The 12378-nt window shown below is 50.4% G+C and overlaps 2 protein-coding genes across 4 annotated transcripts; both read right to left on the bottom strand.

Annotated features, from left to right (window-relative positions):
• Nucleotides 1-232: 232 nt before the first annotated feature.
• Nucleotides 233-3531, bottom strand: LOC112894823 (probable complex I intermediate-associated protein 30). Of its 2 annotated transcripts, none has more exons than XM_025962642.1 (8): nt 3384-3531; nt 3025-3104; nt 2792-2905; nt 1919-1981; nt 1515-1606; nt 976-1056; nt 793-891; nt 233-714 (listed from the first exon to the last, which is right to left on the bottom strand). In XM_025962642.1, exons 2-8 carry the CDS (start codon nt 3074-3076, stop codon nt 526-528), a joined length of 690 nt encoding a protein of 229 aa, XP_025818427.1. In that variant the 5' UTR covers nt 3077-3104; nt 3384-3531; the 3' UTR covers nt 233-525. The 2 variants fall into 2 exon arrangements, with proteins under 2 accessions (XP_025818427.1, XP_025818428.1); XM_025962643.1 differs by having other exon boundaries at nt 568-730.
• Nucleotides 3532-4326: 795 nt separating this feature from the next.
• On the bottom strand, nt 4327-8748 carry LOC112894331 (probable galacturonosyltransferase 15). Of its 2 annotated transcripts, XM_025961998.1 has the most exons (6): nt 8197-8748; nt 7984-8051; nt 6560-6733; nt 5449-6018; nt 5044-5340; nt 4327-4948 (listed from the first exon to the last, which is right to left on the bottom strand). In XM_025961998.1, the coding sequence occupies exons 1-6, from the start codon at nt 8408-8410 to the stop codon at nt 4664-4666; spliced, it is 1608 nt and encodes a 535-aa protein (XP_025817783.1). In that variant the 5' UTR covers nt 8411-8748; the 3' UTR covers nt 4327-4663. The 2 variants fall into 2 exon arrangements, with proteins under 2 accessions (XP_025817783.1, XP_025817784.1); XM_025961999.1 differs by lacking the exons at nt 7984-8051; nt 8197-8748 and adding an exon at nt 6891-7640.
• Nucleotides 8749-12378: the final 3630 nt, after the last annotated feature.

The following is a 12378-nucleotide window of genomic DNA, read 5'->3' on the forward strand; positions in this document are numbered from 1 at the left end:
TGCCCCCCTCCTAAGTCCTAACAGGCGATTCTCAAATCCATCAGGAGGGTAAAAAAAGGTGCGCACAAATCTAATTCAAGTAATATCAAATACAAACAGTGGTACCCAGAACAGTTCAATAGAAGGCAACTCCTAACTTGGAACTACAGACAGGACACAGGGAACATCAATGGATTAACTGACCAGATATTAGCAAGAAAAGCAACATGTATCCAATTGGGGCAGCTTCAAATGACAAGTGTTACATTTTTTTATCATTTATTTATAAACCGCAAAAGGAAAACAATATTTATTATTCATTGGGGCCGAACTGCAGCAGCCTTCCATGTTTACCAGCAAACATAGACATTTCATACACCTAAAAGTACATACAGGAGTGGGCAATCTGAACTACAGTTACTCATGTAGTCATGTGGTTTTGGTTGCTGACGAAATTTCAGCAACGGCAGAGCCGGGTGAAACAGAAGAGAAAGAAAATGCCGATGCGATCCTCGAGCACTGAAATAAGACTATGCCTCGTGGACCTCACAGTGTTCTCAATGCCTTGATCCAATCAACTTCTAGCCTAAAGTCACCAGTCCCAGTCTTGGCACCAGGAACACCACCTTCTGCATTTACAGAGAGAGACATCCCCACAATACGAGCAGGATTCATTTCCAACTTTGCCTCAATCACATTTCCTCTCCATGTTGGTAAATATTGATCAAGAGGGATCTGAACGAAACAGAAACTGGAGTTTATCATTAATTTTCACATATTTCGGATTTTGAATGGTCGTAAAGTATATTTTACCTTCAGTATTTGCCATCTGTCCTGGGGTGTGTGCACAAAAGCCTGCCATGAATTATCTTCTTCTTGTCCTGGTGAATTCACCCAATTCTCTGTGTATATCTGTACTTAAAAGATTCAGACTATGCAGAACAATACTGACTGGAGATCAACGTTCAAGAATGACTCTTGGCTGGGAATACATACGGTAGATATGTAGCATCTTCCATCCCCTTTGATCTTCATTGCTATTGTATCATATGCATCAAGGTCAATGAAACCATCAAACTGAAACACACAGCAGAGAGGACTTTTCTTGTATCAGCAGCTAGCAGAATAACTTCTGCAGAAATTCAGCATGTATCTACTTAAGAAAGTACATATGTTTCTTATTTTGTAGATTTAGAATATAGTCTTATGTAAGCAGTATTTACTGAAGCCTAAAACACCAGATATGAATTCACCAACCTCTGGAAAACAATACAATAAGATCAAAAGGAAGTCCTAGCATGTTCAACCCTCTTAAGCCTAGTAAGGGTACACCTAGTATTGCAGTTGCATTTAGAAGCACATCTATTTTGTTATATTTGGTTAGCAGATGATAACTCCTTTTCAAGACGTTCAACAGAAATCTTTTACTAGCATTGGTGACAACATTGCTGTGTCTAAGGATAGCACAACATTGCCGAAATGGGCTGAACATTCACGGAAGTATCCCAATGTCATCCGGAAACAGAAAAGTGTACCTTCTTTGATCGCATTCCGCAGAATCCATAGCGCCTGATCCTCCATGTTGAGTCCTCAGACATATCCGAAGAAAGATTACCAGAAAACACACCTTCCAGAATGCACATGTAAAAAAAAGATATGACAAAGTTGTGAAGCTTACAAACAACAGCTGGTGATGACGAAGTTGTCAAGCTTACAAACAGCAGCTGGTACTCACTGATAATTGGACTCACTCAGAGCCTCAGACAGTTCCTAAGAACAACACTAGAAGGCATTTCATGATTCATGAGGTTTATGATGCAAAATGAAAGAAGCTACATTTACATCATTTTTTTCTTGTAACAGAAATTAATAAATTCAAACCTAACTTCAAATGATTGGCACAAGCAGGAAAAGTTAAGTACGGTCAAACAGTTAGTACCAGTTAATGAAGTATCTGGCCCAGCAGTGCTATCAGTTATCTCCAATGATGCAGCAGATAAACCTGGATAATAACCCAATCAGATTACATGAAAAAGTATACAACTTTAATGGAGATGTAACTGTAAGGTATTACCTTTTTAAGAGAAATATGGTCTATAGAATTCACAAAGAGAAATAGGAAGGAAACTCACATATTTATTCTAAGGCACAACTATATCACTACACAATAAACTACAGAAGAGGAAGGTTCCATACGTTTGACATTGTCAGCTATCTGATCCATTGGTTAATAACTAGCAACAAGTGACACAGTAGAACACCAGTTTATGGCTTTATGCATTATCAGATATGCACTGGTTGAAAAAAACATAAGGTTGGTCGAATCCCATTTGGATCATTATTGCCCACAACAAACACTAAGAAGCGCTATATATGACCCCTGCACATAAATCACCAAGACGCAAAAAAAAGACAAAAATGTAGGCAAAGGGAGAATTTGACGAATATATTGCCTGTTATATTTCCATGTAGTATAATATAATAGTTTGTAATCTGTTTCCTTTGAAAGGATTGTACATTAGGAAGGTTTAGGGCTAGGATGAGTCTGAAAAATTAGGAAGTGAAACACGTTATTCTAAAATGAAACACTAGAAACTCAACAAAGCATCTTCTTAACATATTCTGAGAAAGAATAAAACCAAAGGAGCACTTTCAACACCAGGCAATCATTAATAATGTGAATCATGCATAAGTATCTTCCAGTCACAAAACACAACAAAAAAAATTATGCTATCGTTTCAGACTTTCAGTATTTAGAGAAACCGCAGCAATTTCACATTTATAAAAGTAAAATTTCAAAGTGAGGCAATACCTCCGTACTCTGAATCTGAGTACAAATGCCACCTTTTCAGCTCATCTTTTGAGTTGAAATTGAAGATATATCTTTCGCTTGGTGGAATTAGATCATCTGAACTCCATACAAGAGCTGCAAATTTAGCATATAAGCAAACAAAAATTAAATATAGGCGTGTTTCATCGCGGAAATGAACCAAACAGCAGACAGCAATCACAGCAAAAAGGCTCTGGTTTCTGGGAAGGTGCTACCTCTCTTGGTGGCGTTAAAGGAAGCTTGCCACAAAGCTCGCAGCCTCGACATCAGGGGCGGAGGATAATGGAGGCCGACTCTGTGTACATGATAAGCAGCAAATGAATCACAGTAAATTCGACAGGAGAGAGAGAGAGAGAGAGAGAGAGAGAGAGAGAGAGAGAGAGAGAAGGATTAGTCGCGATGCCGCAGAAAAGGGGAAAGGAAAGAATCTAATTCCAGGGGCGGACCCAGTATAGGATCGAAGTTAGTAGGTAAAATACATGGTCAGATCCGAATACAAATAGCATAGTTTAGGGGTTTGGGTGTTCGATTTCGCACAGCAGGAAGGGAAGGGAAGGGAATGGGGCGGGCATACCCTTGTCGGCGGCGAAGCTCCCGACGAAGAACTGGCAAGGAAAGAAAAAGGCCGAGAGAGAGAGAGAGCCGCCGGCCGCCACTCGCCCTGCCCTGGCGTCGCCGCTAGGAAAGAAGGCCGAGGGAGAGAAGAGAGCCGCCGGCCCTTTTTTTTGGGGGGGGGAGGGGTGGGGGTGGGGAAGCCCAGACAGCACAGCACAGCAAAGCAAGAGCAGAAGGTCCAGTTTGGCCCAGCATGCGAGAAAGACCAGCCTAGCTCAGTTTCTTCCATTTTATTCTGTCTTTCTTTTAATACTTTCAGTAATTCATTATTTCATAAATATGTATCTTTCAAAATAAATAAGTTCTTAATTCAAAATTTTGTATATGTTATTTTAAAAATTTCAATATATGCTCAACATTTTATGTTAATATGTTGAAATGGTAATGTGAAAATGCTAGCATTCTAAACCCCAAATGTTAAAGTGATACAATAAAAATGTTGATTGGAGTTTTGATTCCCTGTATCGTGTCACGCGGTTTGACAAATTTATCATTTTTAAAATACCATTTTGATAGTTTTCTATCGTTATCGATACGTTTTTGATCAGATAGCTTCGCTTTTGACATTACCGAAATTCCAACCTTGTTCTCTTTTCCAACAATATTGTATCATTATCGTTCCCGAGTGAAAGATGTAAAAGTAAGAGTGATTTCTACCGATGATTTTCTTCCCTACTCACCGCTTCATGAGCCAGTGAACCACGAATTCGATGATCGGGAGGCCGATGCAGTTGGCCCACTTGTTTGTGTTTAGCAGGCCATGGGCCGTTTATAGGCATGTGCACCTGTGGCCCAAAATGGCGTTAGGGTGTAGTTGAACAGCGGGGGGGGGGGGGGGGGGGGAAGGATAGCGAATCATCTCAATAAACAAAAATGGCGAGGGGATGGAATGGAACATATTGAATATCAATTATAAATATTTAAATAACCATGTACATCTTATAGTTGAAGATGAACCCTACAGTACGGTTTCTCTGAAAGTTTTGTGAAGTTTACTCTGTGGTCCGAATAAATGCCCCCCTTCATCAGTAATTCAGTATCTATACATCAAGCAGTTCTAGTGTCACACTGAACTGACTAGAATATGCCCATCGTGTGCAGACTGCAGAACCTGAAGGTGAGGAGAGACTGCAGGCAACACCTACTTCCCTCTCCCAGAACCCCCAGCTCTGCACCGGTAATCCTGAACCAAATTACTGTACTTGTTTTTCCTCCCAGCTCGATTCCTGCTGCCCCCATTTACTGCCATTCGACCACACCACATCCCTGTAGGAAACTGTCCGACGCGTTCAGGTGGCCGAGCCACAGCTGCCGCAGCTCCGGGAACGCGACCTCCAGCCACGGCTTCCGCGGCCCGCTGAAGTGCAGGACGGCGGAGAGCCGCGCCAGCTCGGGGTCCGGCACGCGCCAGCCGAGGCCCGGCAGATGCCACAGCGGCTCGATCGCCTGCACGCGCCCGTCGAACGCGATCAGAGCCGGCGGCAGCGAGGCCATCTGCCACAGCCTGAAGCCCGACTCCCGGTTCTGCACGTGGCGCAGCGGAATGTCAGAACGAATAAGGTAACTGTTTGCGTTGCTCCTGGCATGGTAATGTTCAGAGCTCTCCACAGGGAACTTGCCTTTTCTAGCCAGAGCTGGTACGTCTCGGTAACGTTTGTTCGTCGCCACGCGTCGAGGTCGATGATGCTGACGCCCCACGACCAGGCGCATTGCGAGCTGAGGAGGCCCGACACGGCAGGGTCCGAGAAATTCAGGTGATCGCCGAAGGTCTTGTCGATGCAGACGCCGCCACCTTCGTGAGCGCCGACCGCGCCGATGATGTTCCCGTCGAGGTCCTGCTCCCACAGCCCGGTCAAGTCCTTGCGCACCACGACGTCGTCGTCGAGGAGCATCACCCGCCCAAGCTCAGGGAAGAACTGCTCAAGCAAACGCGTCAGACCGTGGCAACAGTTAGCACAAGTAAAGCTCATCAAATTCAGACGTGCGTGACCATGCATCCAGGCTTTGATTCCTTTGATTTTTACCTCTGGGAGATGGATCTTGAGATAGTTCAGGAGCGAGAACGTGCTCGGCTTGGACGCCTCGAGCCGTCTGTGCTCCCTCTCCGCTGACCCGCCACACCGGTGATAGTCCAGCGAGCTCCTCTGCACCTCCTCGACCGTCCTCATGACCGAGGCGATGACGACGCCGTCGCGCCAGTCGAACTGGTGAAGGCCCCTGACCTCGACGACGGCGGGCGACGCCGGGTGCAGCGCGAACCACGAGTGCATCGGCACGTAGCTCTTCTTGTCCGTGACGACGTGGAACACCAGCCTGCCCGGGTCGGCGGCGCTCCGCGCCGCGGAGGCCACCGCCACGGCGGCCGCGAGCACGTTGTCGGTGACGAGCGCGACGTGGAGGCACGAGGCGTCGGTGAGGCGGGGCGCGTGCTCCGGCGGCGGCACCGGGGAGCGCGCCGCCGAGTTCACCGCGAACTCCTCGGCCAGGCGCAGCGTGAGGCAGTGCACGCTCTTGGGGACGCCCAGCGAGGCCAGGTGCCGGTTGAACAGCGCCCGGACCCTTGATGACTTTACCTTCCGGTCCATCTTCAACAGCTGGGGGAACATATTTTTTTTACCCAGAGTTAAATCAAGAACAAAGCTCATGTAAATACTTGATCCTTGGAATGCAATAATTCGTAGCATATTTTTACAAGAAACAGTACATTTTGCACAAGAACCATAAAGGTCTCCCGATGTTCCCTTGACAAGGGTCATTTCCTGCTATTTTGTTAAACCCTACTTGCTGATCCAATGACTGAACCCAAGCGTGCTAGAAGACCATACTGCCACAGGCTGGCATGTCTAGATCATTACAGGTTTTCCATGTTTGACAATTTGATAAGCATGATCATGATAAAAAATGTACACGTATGCCACATACGTTTCAGTCTAATCTAGGGAACGGGCAGAAAGGCGGACCGTATGATGCAGTCTTTCGCCGTGGAAAGCTGAAATAAAGCAATTACTAGAGCTAAGGTGGTAACATGTAGGGCATGATGCCAGCTTACAGAAAAAGTTCAGTGGAAGATTAGTAAAGGCCGTAACGGAGGACGCGTGGGACGAGAACAAGATTAGATAAGTTCACACCACATACCATGGCCATCATCTTGATCGCCACGGCCTCCATGTCGAGCTGGCCGTCGTAGGACGCCAGCATGGCGCCCATCTCCGCCATGAGCGCGTCCAGGGAGTCCGGCGCCGCTTCCACCACCACGGGATCCAGCAGGGTCGCCGCCCTGTGAGTCCTCCTCCATTCCTTCATGAAGTCCTGGCAGTTCCACGGACCCATGCGAGAAATGTTAACTCCTCTTTGCAGGGGGAAAAAAGGTTTGCCGGACCCCAAAAAAATCCTAAATTGTTACACTGCCTGTATATGCAAAAGCTGAAGCCAACATTGGCTGGAACAGGACGTCTGTTGTACGTACATGTGAAGTACAGTTAACCACCCCAGCCAATGATCAGATATTTCAGTAGGTTTCTCACGAGGAGCTACATGAAGCAATCATTCCCGGGCACGATCTAGATCGGCGGGAGGAGTCACAAGGGCGCGCATGGAGCCATGGACGATGGCTAGCTCCGGCGGTCAGGCTCACGGACCACGAACCCGCGACCGGTGCCGAGATCCACGTAGCTCCAAGCGCGAGGCCCCATCGGCCGAGCTGGATCGTATGCCGCCGTGGCGCGTCCTAGCTATCCAGACTGCCAGTGAGCGAGGGAATCCTAGCGAGCGAGTCACAGGCGGCTGCTCTGCCTTCCGGCTCCCGCGGCATGTCCCATCCAAGCCGAGCCACCAGCTCGTGGGGCCCGCGTGGGAATAATGGAGTGCGGGCAGTGCAGGTCACTCGAATCTGCTAAGAGTCCCGATCCGATCCGTTGGAGTCGCGACCGGACCTCGTCAAATCAGGCAGTTTTTCCGGCGTAACTTGACCCTGAACAAGAACTACTGGTAGTAGTTGTTGTTGACTTTGACACGCCTAATTAGCTTTTCACAAAGGGGAAACTTGTGCGCGTCTAGCTTGGTGTGAGACCTAGTTTTGCATCGTAGTCTACCCTGTTGAATTCATTTGGACCTGGAACAGCGATTGTGTCGCTAGCAGTAGCTCGGTCAGTGCGCCGTCAACCGTCAAGGCCGCAGCTGCAGGTCCGGCGCCCGGGCCAGACGCCGGACCGGCCGAACGGCCTGATACCTGTCAGCCGGACGGCCACGTGGTCGGCGACGCCGCGACGTGTTGGCCACCGGGCCCTGACATTCCCGTCCCCGTGAACGCCGCTCGCCGCCAAGGAGACGAACCGGATAGAAACCGCGTGAGGAGCACAGCAGGCCTGGCCGCCTGCGCCGTCGCCCCATGCTTTGCCTTTTGCGCTGCCCTCCCTCCCAGCGGCGGACGACGTAAAAAAAGATTTCACAAGTCCGGCGCGGCGGCGCCTAACACAACTCGGCGCGGTCAGCCTATCGGACTCTACCAGCCGAACGCTGTAACGCATCGAGCCGGGCAGGTCGGAGTCGAACTCACTCACCTCCATCGCGTCGCCGCCGCTGCCGCCGTAGAGCCAGCGCCCGAGCCCCGCCCGCCAGTCCAGGCACCCTGCTCGAGAAACGCGAGTCCCATGGAAGGATTACGCACAGGAATGGAGTAGCAGTAGGAGCTGCTGGTACCGACCAGTACCGTACGCGGTACGAGAACGGCTACTGTGAAGTGGCTACCGTGAAGTGAGAGGTGATGGCTTTACCGGTCGCGGGAGGGCAGAGGGAGGCGCCGGCCTCGACGGCGAGGAGCGCGGCGCGGAAGAGGAGCACCCCGGCGAGGAGCCCCGTGACGACGGTGGAGCGGCACCCGCGCCGCGCCGCCTGCTGCTGCTGGTGCGGCTGCGGCGTCGCCTTGGGCTTCATCACCGCGTCGTCAGCGCCCGCCGCGGCCGCGGCCGCCGTGATGTACACCCTCATTGCCGGCGCCGGCCACCGAACGACACGCTCTAGACGAGGCTGGCGCCGCCCGGCTCGCCGTGGCTGCTCATCAACCTTCTACCGTAACGACCGAGCCCGATCTCCCGCTGAAGTAACGAAGCGCCCGTGCGGCGCAGCGCGGGCAGGATGGAGTGTGCAGCGGGCAGCAGAGCGGTGGCGGTGGGGCTCGCGAGCTACCACGCAGCGCGGGCTGGGGGAGTGGGAGCGGGCGGGCAGGGAAGGAGGAAAACAGAGGGGTGCGGGGCATCGGCTGCGAGTTATGAGCCAGCGCAAGTTGGGAGTGGCGCGGCGCGAGGGGAAGGCCGGCTCGCTGTTGGCGAATCTGGAATTCCGCTTAGGAGCAGAGCAGGGGGCCGGGCCGGCGAATGGACGACGGGGTTGCCGGATTTGACCCCCGGAAAGCGACCTCGGCCCCGCGAGCGGCTGATCCCGAGCCAGACCACCGACGCGAGCCCGAGTGCGACAATGCAAGCAAGTTGACGCCGACGCTGCCTCGTGGGACAGGCACACATGTTGGCACGTCGCCGTCCGCCCCGGCTACGGCTGTGGCTTATCCGGTGGTGCAGTGCCGCGTCCCGCTCCCGGAGTCCCACGGGATCTCTAGGTTTAGCTTTTGCATTACGTGCCCTGTCTGGCTCAGCGTACGAAACCGCCATGTGACCGCCTCGCTTGTTCGAACGCTAGCTAGATGCAGTGTCAGCATGGCTGTGGCCAGCCGGAGTTAATGATGCTCGTTGAGAGAGTGACCGGATGAGCAGCCGGAGCGGCGGCGCTCGAGTCGTGCCGGTATCAGCCGGCGCGGCAGGGCTCCCGTACCTCTCGCCGTTCGAAGCACGGCCGCGCATCCAGCAGCCGGGCGAGCCGCCGCCGCCCGCCGGCACTGGCGCTTGAGTTGACTGCGTCCCCTGCTTCACAAATCACAAGCGGTAAGCGCTGCTGCAGATCGGTGAAAAACCGGAAATGCTGCGATACGGGACGCAGCATGCAGTCGTGCAGAAGGACGAGTGAGCGGACGAGTCGACCCGCCGCAGTAATCGCCGGCAACAGTGCGGCCGTGGTACGTGCGCGATCTGCCGGGTGCCGGCTGGTGGCTGGCGACCTGCTGACTTTCTCGCCTCTCGCGTGCCTGCTAGCCGGGCTGCTGGTCAGTGGTCGCGTCTGGTCCCTGTCCCTGCGGCGCTTCAGACGCCGGGCTGCGTGATCTCCTCGTCTCGAGTTACTGCTGCCCTTGGTTTTCGTTCACTTGATCCTGAGTTCAATCCGGATGTTATTTGGTTCTCGCTTCAGCCAAGATCCGGAATTTTTTCACCAGGGACCACGCGCGTGCCGCGGCAACCTGCAGCGCGTGCTTTTTACCGAGCCCCACCGAGGCACCCACTGGTGTCGCCGGACAGTGGTGGCGACCCGATGCGTGAGGACGTCGCTGGAGATCAGGGCAATCGAGCATGGACAAAACAACTGAGGCGAGGGCCAATCGTGTTCAAGCCGGGTTGATCAGAGTGTGGTACTCCGATCCTGCCCACTGACACTGACAGTGATCACTAGCAGTAACTTATCTATTCGACGATGTGTACGCTGGCTACTGTAGTACTGTGCATAGGTTGCTTCTGTCGGGAAGATGTAACGGTATTCGTATGTGATCGCTTAGACTGTAGTAGCCAGCACAGGCAGCATTGGTGTACGGTGTACCTAACAGCAGGCCTAATGGAGTCCTGCCGACGACCAAGCAAGCGAACTCCGGCCCGTTCAGGGGCGTCCTTCTTACCGGAGCTTGTCTGCCTGCCTGGAGAAGCATGCGCGAGGTTAGCTCGACGCTGTCCCGTGAATTCATCCCGTGGTTTGAGACTGAGGTCCATTTCCATTAGTCATATGTGGGGAACTTATGAGGTCAGCTCGAGATGATGCAGATCAATCGCCCCGTTTTCTGGCAGGCCGGTCAAGATTATTAAAAAGTCAAAATTCTACAAATTTTAAACAAGAACCAGTAAAGTTTTATATATGCAGAAGTTTGAATGGTTTCAAAGATCGTTTAATATGGAATTGATTTTTGTAGCAATTGATACTAGTATAAGAGGGTTGATGGTCAAAATATTTTTTGAAAAGTGATGGTCAAAATTTACATCTGAAGACTTCTTTAAATCCTGTAAGATATGTCCACTAACGGATCCAGGGAGTCGTTGGTTAAGAGCACAATTGTTGGGTTGTTCCTTTCAACACCGAATTTGGTGCCTGCTAAGTGGTCTGTTGCCTCATACCACTTGCATTATCTTCCAGCTCCACAAACCTGGTTTAATTCTCCATTCCATGGCACACAGAGGAGGAGGCGACAGACTGACAGTGGACGGAACACACATGGAGTAGTACAACAGAAGAAAGCTTTCTGACGTGTTAACTGTTAGTGCAAGTCAACATGTCGGAATCATAGAACCCTTTCCACATTGGCATCGACACTTGCGTCTGCGTGCACAGCAAATCACTCGGCTGAGCAAATCACTCGACTGATTTGTGAGAAACTTTTGCAAAAGCTGATGGGAACGCATGCAGCCAACGGTCTGCAACGAGCAGGAATGCCATCGTGCCTCCATTTTGGCATTTTGACATTCGACAGCAAAAAAAATCTACGGAATGTCAAACGCGAAGTGGCACATGCCTGCAGCAGCTTTCACGCATTAGTTGCAGGCGATACGGTAGCTGCAAAATAGCTTTCGCGCAGAAGGACGGATCAGAGCTGTGAGGCCAAGTTTAATCGCCGCGTAGCCCCTGATCTGATGGCGTTTGATCTGCACGATCGTATGCCATAAATGAAGATGTTTGCTCGGTCAGTTTCTCCAGAAGGTTCATGGCCGAAAGAGGTTTTCAGGTTACGAGAGTGGCCGACGAGAACCCTTTTCTTTCTGAATGTGCGAGGTCTAGACTGTAGACAAAGGCGCTGGCTGGTCCAGTCTCCAGGGAACAGGGAAAAGGCGTGCCACTGCATGGTGCGGCGCCGCGCAAAATCCACGGTTTTTGCATCTTGTTCTTTCAGGGTTTCACGCACGGGATTGGAGGGGCGCACGCAGACCTGATCACCAGTCGGGTCGGGTCGGGTTAGGTTCCAGTCACGGGTTTTTTCTTCGGCCCGAGCCCAGCCCGATATGTGGTCGGGTTGGGTCCGGTAAAACCCAATTTTAAGTATAATTTTTGGATTGGGTTTTTCTAGGTTTTGGGTTAAAAATTTTAGTCCAAGCCCCGATCATACATTGGTCAGGTCGGGTCGGGTCAGTTTTTTTTCGAACGGGTCAGGTCAGGTTCCTCAGGTCGGGCGGCTCATGATCAGGTCTAGGCGCAAAGAGTGTGGGTAGATTGGTGCTACTTTCATATATAAAATAGGCATTTTTTTCATTCGCGTTGATCAGTCATTGGTTGAAACTAATTTCTGGGGCATCCTCTCTAATCCAAGTTGACAAAACAAGGAGCAGCAGTGTAATAACACAAAGCCCAATTGCGTATTCTACCTGATGTTTCGAAGCTGGGGCTCCGAAGCTTGGATGGGCCAGTTTTGCATTCGGACCACGATTTCACGAGGATTACAATCTTTACGGCCTGAGCAAACAGTCTCCCAATAAATCTTTCCTAATAAGATATTATTAGGATATTCTAATACTACTTTTCATGAGTTATTGGAAGATATACTTTTATAGTTCCCCAATAAATCTTTCCTAATAAGATATTATTAGGATATTCTAATACTACTTTTCATGAGTTATTGGAAGATATACTTTTATAGTTCCCCAATAATCTTCCCAATAGAACTATTGTATTGGGAGAGAATGAACTCTCCCTTTATTTGAGGGAAGATATGATGAATTATTAGGACAAACCAATAATTATTGGAAAAAGAGAAGCATTGCAAAACTGTTGGAGTACTTCTTTTTTCCCAATAGTGGTAATTTACTGGGGAAAGGGGG

The sequence above is a fragment of the Panicum hallii genome, chromosome 5 (assembly GCF_002211085.1).
Source record: "Panicum hallii strain FIL2 chromosome 5, PHallii_v3.1, whole genome shotgun sequence".
NCBI lineage: Eukaryota > Viridiplantae > Streptophyta > Magnoliopsida > Poales > Poaceae > Panicum > Panicum hallii.